This window comes from Pollachius pollachius, assembly GCF_949987615.1.
Source record: "Pollachius pollachius genome assembly, chromosome: 1".
Taxonomy (NCBI): domain Eukaryota; kingdom Metazoa; phylum Chordata; class Actinopteri; order Gadiformes; family Gadidae; genus Pollachius; species Pollachius pollachius.
The window spans coordinates 21,544,122-21,555,836 of record NC_136934.1 but is presented as its reverse complement, the minus strand read 5'-3'; the positions used below and the strand labels follow the sequence as shown (position 1 = coordinate 21,555,836).

The 11,715-nt window shown below is 44.2% G+C and overlaps 1 protein-coding gene across 1 annotated transcript; it reads right to left on the bottom strand.

Moving 5' to 3' along the window:
* Positions 1 to 1,704: 1,704 nt before the first annotated feature.
* Positions 1,705 to 10,748, bottom strand: ak8 (adenylate kinase 8; the record flags this gene model as incomplete). Its single annotated transcript, XM_079755245.1, has 12 exons — positions 1,705 to 1,815; positions 1,916 to 2,045; positions 2,343 to 2,423; positions 3,453 to 3,594; positions 5,207 to 5,296; positions 5,614 to 5,745; positions 6,156 to 6,356; positions 6,747 to 6,828; positions 9,481 to 9,549; positions 9,888 to 9,937; positions 10,070 to 10,154; positions 10,665 to 10,748. 12 exons carry the CDS (start codon positions 10,746 to 10,748, stop codon positions 1,705 to 1,707), a joined length of 1,257 nt encoding a protein of 418 aa, XP_079611371.1.
* Positions 10,749 to 11,715: the final 967 nt, after the last annotated feature.

Here is an 11,715-nt window from a genome sequence, read left to right as displayed (position 1 = left end):
TACATATATTGGCCTTATGGTATCATTATGTCTGCATTTTTATTAGTGTTTTTTGGTTGTTTTCTGTAAAATCTGTACCTTCTGACTTGGCTGAATGAAGAAGTGAAGCCGAGTTAACTGTAATTGTGAAATTAGTGCATTGGTTTCCGTTTCACAGAAGGAAAGTTGCATGAGTTCGACACGAGAGACAGGACACGTTTGGAATCTGTCAACCAGGTGGAAATGCGTCCACTATTATGAGACGTTTACCCTGGGCTGGAACGACGGTGTGTTCCTGTGAAAGAGGCTTTGTCTGCGGCGACATGAGCAGAGCCACAGCGACGGTTGAACAGATTTTTTTAGTCTTGTCAATCAGTCTTGCTTTACTTTTAAATGCTTTTCACATTTAAAGCGATAATTTTGGTAAATGACTATAATTAAATCTTTGGCGTGGAAAGATAAAGGTCCTGATTGAAACTGCTGCCATCCTGGGGGATGGCACTTGATTGACAGGTCTATTTTCAGCCCTCCTGCTAACACATGCGTGCGGGACAGGAGTCAAATGGAATCCGACAGTTGATGATCCCATGATGGACAGCCAATCAGAATCTTGAGGCCATCACTGACACCATTTGCAAGCAGGTGCAGCAGCAGTTACATTTCTTACGCACAATGAGAGGATTTAGTGTCAATACGGTTGTGATGTCTCTTTTTTAAGTACTGACATTTTGTATGATGGCCTGGTTTGGAAACTAGACTTTTAATCAAAATCGCTTAGGTAGACTGGTAAAAGTGGCCAGTGAGATCAATGGGGTGCGAGAGGACCAGTTGAATGACTTCTTTAATAGGCAGTTGCTCAGGAGGGCCTGCCTGGACCCTCGAGGTCACACCTTGCAGGAAGGACTTAACATGCTCCCCCTGGCACGGGACCTCATAGTGCCGAGGGGTTTTTTGAACTTTGAACCTCCGAAATGACACCATGGCCATTATGGTAAACGGACTGCATTTATACAGCGCGATTCTAATTAGTGGCCACTCGAAGCGCTTTACAATATTGCCTAACATTCACCCATTCATGCACACATTCACACACCGACGGTGATGTCCACCACACAAGGCCTGTTTGTTGGGACCAGTTAGAGGGAGGCGTCTCGCTCAGTGACACCTCGACACTCCGCTAGGAAGAGCCGGGGATGGAACTAGCAACCTTCCGGTAACCAGCCAAGCCGCTCTACCTCCTGAGCCACATGCCGCCCCATTAGGACTCCGGTGCGATTCCCTCCCTGCTGTTGGGCCAGACCTGGATGAGAGTGTGACGTTGCTTGGTCATTTGGGAGGAGCACAGGTTGGTACAGGCCTTCATCCAGACGGCCTACCTGAGAGACGTTGTCTATGTTTTCAACATTTACCCTATCAGGAAGGCCTTTGGGATGAAACTTCAATATTCGTTTGTAAAACTTTTCCCCCAGTTTTAGGGATATGTTAATATATATACCCATTATGTCAGTATACACTTCTTTTATTTGATTCCATCAATGCAGTCAGGCAACAGCTTATTCATGAGATCTGTAAATATGTAGTGATTTGTCCTCTCTTCCAGTGCTGTTATTGTTTTCTTATTTGCATTCCATTCTATTTGATTTATATTTGGAGAGGAAAAGACATCTGTCACGCTCTGCTTCCTACTGGTTCGGTCTGATGTCGGCCGATTAAACACTCTGCTTTCTACTGGTTTGGTCTGATGTCGGGTCGCTTAAACACTCTGCTCTCCACACACTCAAACACAGTGTGGGGGTCCTGGTCAGCATTCACATGGACCCCATCTGGAAATAAAGCCTGGACACACACACACACACACACACACAAATCCACAGTATCAGCCACATCACTACAGAATTGCAAATCTCAAGTGTGTGTGTGTGTGTGCGTGTGTTACCTTTAGCCTAGCAGCATGCTTCCAGTATTGTGTGAGTTTTTCTTGGACTCTGGGCGGTGTGTCGTCTGGATGGGTCTGCAGCCTAGCCTCGACCTCTCGGTTTGGGGCTGGATGCTCCAGGCCGTGGTGCCTTCATTTTCACAGCAGAGGGCACACGTTTTACCACATACACACAGTACACACCATATAAGCAAATACAATAAGACACTGAATACCACAAATACTGACACATTTACTCAATACATGCTTGAGATCATTGCAGCTAACCTTCAGTTTCATCTTGCAGGAGTTTTTTTTATCTCAAACTGTACAATTACGATATAGGGTTTGTTAATGGATGAGTAGGAAGCTGTTTGTAACGTTTGGGTACAGGGCATGGTGAAGGCGTTGGTACCCGTGTAAGGGTGCGGTGATGTGTGTTGTCTACCTCTCTCCACTGATTGGATCGATGGTCCTGAGAGTTAGCCTCTCAATGGCAACATCATCGGTCATCTCCAGGAAGAACACTCTGGATGAAATATAGCGTAAACAAGCAAGTGCGCACTCACACACACAACACACACACACACACACACACACACACACACACACACACACACACACACACACACACACACACAGTCTGTCCATCAGATAAAATAATGATGACTTCAGAAAGTCTGGACAATGATGTATCTTTGTTGTGTCAGCCTAAAGTGCTTTCAAAAGGCATAGGAACATACAAACAAACACACACACAAAAACACACACGCATACTCTCTCTAACAGGGTTCTATTCAATGTGTATTTTAGAATTGAGAGCAGGAAAATGTCACTGGTAGGGTTGGGGATAGTATTCCCAAGGGAATAACCATACTCTACTAATGCACTGTTTGGTATGTCTGCCCATGTGTGCACATGTGTCTGTGCGTGTCAGGCTAATTAATTTTGAAAAAGCATCCTGAATATTTAATGAATATTTGTCTTTAAAAAAATAGAGAAGATTTTAGAGTGGACACATTTCATATTCATACGGCATTCAATATTTATTTGAACACACAAAATACCCAGGGGAGTAGAATGTGAATGTGAAGTACAAAATAACAATATAAAAGGGATAATAATAATTATTTTCATTAAAAGTTGGTGGAAAATGTACTTTGGAGAACATTGGCGGGCAGAATGTTATCAGTGATGGGGGGGTGTTCTAATCGATAATGAACTATATTTATTTCTATCTTATACTTATTAAAATACAACCCTTACCCTAGTTTGATTCCTATCTAAAAACAGCATCTTGAGAAACAATAGTTCCACCTACCATCGGTTTGCCCCAGTCCCGTTAATCCCCACTTTGTCACGTTGCGTGTAGGGTCGTGGTTTCAACCAAGAGGGGGAGTCATCTAATGCAAACCAACACCCCCTCCATGTGTATGTGCGGTAGTCTGCGAGGCCCAGGGATGTTCTCTGGGCTGGGTCGCTGACGGAGTCGGACCACGGTCAGTCCAGGTATGTGAGGCTGACCAGAGAGGGCTCTCGGGTCCACGTGGTGCTGTACCTGCTTGGTTTGTAGGTGGACTCCTGCAGGCGCCTGGCTTGCTCCGGCTCCCTGGGGAAGCCGTGGAGCACCCAGCCTCGGGTGGTGCAGTCCAGGGCGCTCAGTCTCTGGCTCAGCACCTGCAGAACCACGCTGTCTGGAACTAACAACGCCCGGGCCCCATTAGTAACCACACAGCAACTCCTTCTCTCTACCAAGTTAAGTCTGCTGGAGATCAGGTTATCTGTGTAGCGTGTGTGTGTGTGTGTGTGTGTGTGTTTGTGTGTTTTTTTATGCGTGCTTGTGTGTGCATGTGCGCATTGGTGTGTGAGGTGTGTTTCATATGTTTGTGTGTATTGTACTATCCATCTAGTAGTACCGTGGTGATCAAACCCATTACGAGTGGACCCCCCCTCACAATGTTTTATGGGAGTGGTTCTGCACAAAACATTATGGAGTGGAGGAAAAATATATGGAACTGCTTGAACCAGGCAAATGTTATCTGGCAATGCGGATATGACTCAAGAATAAAGAATATAGAATTGAGTGAGTATCATGGGCTTGTGAGTTGGGTTATTCTGCTTCCCTTTGTAGCATTATATGTTCTACTCTCTTAACTGTTGCCAAATCAGTGCAGCCACAGATCCTGGCTATCCAGTTCAGACAACGTTAACATCAGAAACATTCTCTGCCAAATCCTTGCAGAGAACTGCACAGGACCAACATATATTCCACTTAACTAGTGTGTTACAGCTATTCATCACAAAATATTTAGTGCTACGATCCATCATTGATGGGGTGGCATGTGGCTCAGTAGGTAGAGCGGGTTGGCTGGTAACCGGAAGGTTGCTAGTTCGATCCCCAGCTCCTCCTAGCTGTGTGTCAAGCTGTCCCTGAGCAAGGCACCTAACCCTAACTGCTCCTGACGAGCTGACTGGGCTTGCATGGTTGATACCGCTGTCGGTGTGCAAATGAGTGCATGAATGTGTACATGAATGGGTAAATGTTAGGCAATATTGTAAAGCGGTTAGATTGGCTACTGGTTAGAGAAGCGCTCTATGAATGCAGTCCATTAACGTTCACATTTGTCATAATTGATATATGTATTTGATCAACTTTACTCAAACACACATTATAGGCAACGGCTGCCAAACTAAAGCTCTCCTGATGACTGACTGATGTAAGATGAAGCGATAGAGGCAATATAGAGACAGGCGATACTGTGTCCGCTTTAATCCAGTGGGCCACATCATCACAGCTGTGTGCCTCTGAATCCTGACAACCAGCATGTTCTTTAACACAAGCTGTGATTCACAGAAGAACTAGCTGACATCTTCGCACATACACACACACACCCACACACACACACTCACACATTCAACACTCTAAGCCCTCTCTCCCGAGAGTGTAGCTGTCACATTAGTGACAGGACTTCAGTAAGTCTAAAAACACAGCAAAAGACGGATGGCTAGATGGATAGATGAAAATACATTCATGTCATGTGAAGATGGGACGAGAGGGGGATGGACACAATTCAGTCTACACTTTAAACAAGCTGTCTGTGTCTTTATTCTTTTAACCTTCTCCCTCTTCTTCTGTATGCGTTCTTGAATAATTTTTCTCAAGGTGCGTATTTCTGGATGTGTATGTGTCTGTGTGCAGTTTATTGATGGTATATGTTTAAAATGCATGTATCATATTGTGTACACTGGTGTGTGTGTGTGTAAGAAGAATGAGTATGTAAAGATGTGTGCATGCACGTATGTGTGTGTTACCTTGGTGACCTGTCTCTATGTAGGGCTTTATCAGCTGCCCCAGAGTGGATCCATCAGCTGCTTCAGCCTTTAAAAGCTGTCCACAATTCACTGACACAAGTAGAGACAGACAGACAGTTAAACACCACAACAAAATAACAACCTGTAAACCTCCATTCCTGCTCGTAAATGTTTTCATGTGTCTCGGTGGGCTAACCTGTAACAGAGACGTAATACAGTGTAAGGCAGTGATGCCTTGTAGTAATGCAATGAGTATCAGTGGTGTAATATTATTACATTATATAGCAATAATGAAAGGTCATTATTATCCTCCTTTCCAGCAAAGTCTGCCACATTTACAGCAATGTTCTTTAACGTGTGCTGTCCCTCATTAATGAAAGAACCCATGGAAATGGAATGGAACTGACGGTCAACCAGTTTGTATTTGTCGGCCAGACGTCTGGCCTGGAGGCTCTTCCCTGAGCCCGGCGGGCCCACCAGGAGGATTCTGGGAGTCTGAGGGGCTCTCGATTCACGCCGGGTCAGGACATATCTTAGGACTGGGACGCAAACCCACACACATACGCATGCCAGCGTAACCCACAGCAACACACACACGGGCGCACACACCCACACCACAAACACATTAGTATCTACTATATTTCTTACCTCAATGTTGTTGCAATCTGTATGTAGATGTGTGCATGTGCATGCGCGTGTGTCTGTCTGTCTGTGTGTGTGTGTGTGTGTGTGTGCATAAACGGGTGTCTCTAACTATGTGCATGTGTGTGTGTCTGTCTATGTGTGTGTCTGCATACACGCGCGTGTGTGTGTGTAGTCGTGTGTCTATTTATGTGTGCATATGTGTGTGTGTGTGTGTGTGTGTGTGTGCGCGAACGTCTTTCTTTGCATATACGTGTGTGTTGTGTGTGTGGGTGTGTGTGTGTGTCTGAGAGTTGTAGAGGCCCACCCTCTTCATAGACATCAGTGTGTGGTTGGTCAGCGTTGATGGTCTTCAAGACGTGGCGGTAGGCCGTGGTCAGGCCGGCGAGCTCCCGGCCGTACAGCTGGAGGTGGGCCAGGCGCTGCTCCTCTGAGCCCCCGCTGTCCTGCTCCAGACGCTCGGCCACCTCCGGGTCGGGGGGCCACACGAACGTCTGGTGGTACACGTCTACACAGGAAGTGACATCATAAGGTGTGTGCGTGCCTGGGTGCGTGTACGTGGGTGGGTGTGTGTGTGCGTGTGTGGGTGGGTGTGTCTGTGTGTGTGTGTGTGGATGTGGCGTTTGTGGGTGTACCTGTTTGTGTGCGTGTTTGTGTGGGTGTAAATGTTTGTGTGTGTGTGTGAAGACTGACCTCCAGTCAGAGGGTCCAACATTCTTCCCGTTGTCCTTTGCAGCAACATATCCTCAGAAGCTTCTAGAAATACTATCAATACATATGCAGACATGCATGCACATGCACACAAATGAATGTAGTCTGTATTTCATACAACATAAAGGCATTGAGTGTATTACTGCAGTGTTGCAGTATTATAGAGCGTGACCACTGCATGCTTTACCCGCATGGTTAGGGATGACTCCAGCCGCTTGGAGCGTCAGAGCATGAAGGCGAGTCTGAGGAAATCCTTCTAGAACCCATCCCTGGAAACATACACAACACATACTGTGGTGACACTACTGGTCTGTAGCCACATGTCAATGTGACCACCACTGATTAGCTTTAGGAAACCCTTTCAGATGGTTAGCCAAGGGCTGAGAAAGAGTTCACACTTGGTCCGACCAGAGCATGGTTAGTACAAGATTTTTGGGGCTCACTCCAGGAGATGCTTAAAACACGATGACACAGCCCATTAACAGCCAGTGTGAATCAGAATCACCCAACTCAGGTAGAACCCCCAGTAGCCAACCACAGTGTATCTTACAATGGACACGTGAGGAGTGTTTGTAGACTGGTGCTTTCGATTTAAGAGTATATATTTGGGTAGTACTTCTTAGAAATGCCACCCGTCAGTTATTAGTGAGAGCAATGCTCTTCATGCCTGTCAATCACAGGGGATTCACAAGGGTGCAAAAACATGCAAGGGAAGGAACAGGGAAAGGGGAGTTTTATTTTTGGTCATGTTTAGTCTCAAAAGCTTGCTGTATTCTGCCCTCAAGGCTCTCTTTCTCTTTAAAACTTGATAATCTTTCTTACAGCACCTTATATCCAGGTCTTGCTCTTAGCCCTAGGCCAGCAGATACATGGGGCACCATGGGTCAAGTGATCCCTGGGTTATAGTAGCCTTGGGCAGTTAAAATGTGAAAGCCTCTCCGAGGTCTGGTACTCATAAAATGACACTATAATCCGTTTTATTTTTCTGTCAACACATACAAACATGTTATCGTCTGGTTTTCCGCAAAATTACGAAATGTGATTCAACAAAAAAGGCTGCAGTTTTTATTGACTAAACTAGAGACTAAAAAAATTGTATTATTAACGCTATACATGTGATAAACTGCCAACAGATGATGATCTCAGCCATCATTCGAAAAAATAACATACTTAAAAACGACAACTTGAACTTACAATGATAAACTATAAACTTTGTGGTGATATAGCGGTGAATGTTTACTACTATTCTCTAGTCTAGGGTATATACTATATAACAGAGGGAGGAAAGAGAGCAACACAGACATGTGCTCGCAGTGCTGCAGTTCAGACAGGATGGGGCACTTTCCTTAAATAAGCTGTCAATCATCACACACTCACGCACACTCACAGACACACACACATGCTCACACACATACACACAATATACACGCACGTAAGCACGCACACACACACATACACACACACACACACACAAACACACACATTAATATCCCTAGAGGCCGCTAATGTGAGCTGAAGAGGGGAAAATAAACGGTCATTCTTTTAGCCCCCAGGCACAACGAGACTCAGCACATGAAAAGAAGCCTTGTGCCTGGCTGTAACCTATAGTAGACACACTCTTCATACTGTATATTGGTAGAAAAGGCTTGCTATACTATAATTAACTCCCTTTGACAGGTGTGATCTTGCTGTGTCCCTCCCAGCGTTCTGTAGTTCAGATACGCTGCAGAGTAGCAGTAGTAGTACTCCAGTCCAGCAGTGCCTGCCCACCAACGCCCCATGGGGAAAGACGGTTTGTACTATATCCCCCGACCATTTGGTGGGCCTTGGCTGGCTTGCTGTGTGTTCTTTTTATTCATACTGTAAACATTGGCTCGCATGCAGTTCATCAATGCTATTTAACAGTAAAAGACAGAACAAAAAAAAACAGACATCTGCATGTTTAAAATGATCGCAGCTGTGCAACGTTTGAAATGTAAAATAAATGTCTCCCTCAGAGGAATTCCCATGTTTCTCTTTGAGACTCACTGTCAGCAACGACGAAAACTAGAGTCAGCCTTTACAACCCGGGACTGGGAAATACAGCAATAAATAGACGGATCAAGGAAACACTGTATCAAAGACAACATGCTGCTGGGGCTGGTGAGCAGAACACATTAGAACAGTCTGCGAGTTGGTGGTTGTGTGTCATCTCATGTTATAAAGCAGCAACACAATTAGCTCCTACATGAATCACACCTACACCTCCACTATCGTAGGGGTATGTGTGTTATGACATTTACCTGTGGTTGATCTAGCTTTGTGTTGTGCAGTGTGGTAAGTGTGTGGTATATGAGTGTAGTTTGCATTGTGTTGTGAATTCATTTACAACACAATGTGAATTGTGTGGGAAACATGATTTGGGGTTACTTTAATCATGATTTTGGATTATTTTAATCAAGATTTGGGGTTACTTCAATCATGGTTTGGGGTTACTTTAACATGATTTTGGGTTTATACATTCATGATTTCGGGTTCAAGGTTTGTGATTATTTTATAAAAAATATCAGGTTAATACGAAGTCATTGAAGACATTTCTGAACTTATTTCTGGTTTCATGGATTCATCATTTCTGTATTATGAATTTATGATTTTGGTTTCATAGCTTTCTAGTATTGAGTGCCTGATGTCAGGTTTAAAAATCGCATATCGCTGTGGTCAGGGACCTAACATGTTGAGTTGAAACCCTCTTAATCTATGGGTCGGGACTCAAAAAGGGGTCGTGATGGAGTTGGAGGTGGGTCGTGGACAGATAACGCACAGAACCCCTCTTGTCTCTTATCAAGCAGACGTTTTCAAAGGACCAGTGAATTGATTATAATGTACATCATCATGTAGAACATAACACAAACATTTTACTTGAGATTATTCTTCCACATTACCTTTCTGAAGCAGTCTATTTTAGACAGCCTGTGTTGGATCAGCTCTATCCATATGTCAGCAGGAATCTCCTGCACACACACACACACACACACACACACACACACACTCTTATGAGGCAAAACCGTTGTGTATGCATGAGTGGGGTGTGTGCATGTGTGTGTGTGTGTGTGTGTGTGTATATATATACCTGTTGCATTTGTGTGTATTGCAGTGCCTGCTGGCTCAGCTCTGTTTCTTGATGGAAGAGACTTTGGGTGGTTACATGGACTGAACCCAGCTCTGCACACAGTCTTCTGGCCTAAACAACAGACAATACCACGGACAAACACAACATCGCTACCACTAGCCTAGTACTACTACTACTCACTGTATAATCAACCCATTCATAATTGATCCATCTACTTACTATGGTTGTCTTCCCAGAAGCAGGCGGGCCAAGCAGAATAATCTTAGGAGCTGCACAGACAAAGACAACCAGAGACAGACGGGACAGAGAACAAGCTCATCAGAACCACATTGCCACAGAACACAACACACCAGACAGAGGACGATTATATTAGAGATGAAACCAGAAGAAAGACGACCAACGTTCAACTCTTCCTCTCTTAAGCAGACTCATCAGGTAGGATATGGGGTCATCTGGTTTGTCCACCATCAAACTAGACACCATCGTCTGAAACCAGGAAGTACAACCAGTAACCACGCAACTAGTATAGCAGCAGAAGCAGGCCTAGGTATTATTTGACGTGACATAAATGTAATATAGGCGTATAATAAACAATGCACATGATTTTTTTCTGAGAATCTGAACTCCCTTCAAACATAGAAACATAGCGTAGGCTACATACCAAACATATCATGAGGAAACATTTCACATCTATGATGTGATCATAACCATGGTTCACGGCGTAACGCTAGTGAACATTGACTCACAACGCAATGTTTACACCATCGTGAGTTATTGAATACACCAATCTATTCTTTAAACATTCACATGTGTAGAGAAAGTAAGCCACACTCAAGTATGGCTACTTTATGAAGGTGTGTAGTAGGCCTAGCAAAATAATCCAGAATTTAAATTTAGAACGTGTTCAGATTGAACGTTAATATTATGTATATTCCCCACCACGAAGTTATGGAGAATATCAGGACTAGTAAGTCCACAATTAAAACATTTTGTTACCTGTACTAAGTCAAATATATCGTGTTTCTCTGCGTAGATGGACATCTCCGGGGGAATTCTGACAGGTTTCACCGTTTCGTCCATGACGAATTAGCTGGCAAACCGCGAGCGAACGCTATCTAACCTAAGTATCCAACCTGAAAAGTAAATGTAAAAGTAAACACCTAATAAATACGCATCTTTCTTTCCCCGTTTCTATGAGCCCGACATGTTTGGAGAGGTTGCCTAGCAACATGGCTCGGAGGCAGAGGCGGCTCTCAGCGGGGGCCAGGGGGTGCGTGTCCACCTCGCTAAAATACCATCCCGCTGCCCAACAGAAGTTTCACAATACCAAGTATACAAAGCGAATAGTAAGCGAACATCTCATATATGGCGCGCCCCGGTAGTTCACAGGGTACAGCACAATAGCGCATACGGGGTCACCAACACAGTGCCCGCGGGAACCAGGGCGGCCGCAAGGACCATATGAGGCGCCCGCAGGCCTGTTCTAAAAATAGCACAACTCATTCTTGAAAAACTCTTTCCCACCTTTTTGAAGTCATTGTTGATAATTATTGTGAGAAACCATTAACATGATCAGTGTCTTCACATAGAATATGAGTATCATTAATCATTAATAATTATATATAACTAAAGGCAAACTGAGCAAATTTGTTATTTCAGAGTGTATCAAACTGGGTGCCCTTCCTATGACTCAGTACCCATGAAGTAGCTCTCAGGTTCAAAAAGGTTGGTGACCCCTGCAGGTATATCTCCCCCTCTCTCTCCCATCGTCCTGTCTTACTCTACAATAAAATGGTTACCCCCCCCCCAGACTTTTCCATATTTAACTAACTATAATTCAAACACTGCTGTTGAGCGTTTGCAGTGAGATATGATTTTTACTTCTGCTCAGAGCAATTGGCTGATTGGTGTGTGGTAGTTCTAGATTGACAATTGTATTCAAATGTAATATTTCCTTTGGTTGACCCCTTACTAATCGTATATACCTATATTACTATGTAGTACAAACAAGCTGGATAACTAGACTTGGGAGAGTGAGACACATTGA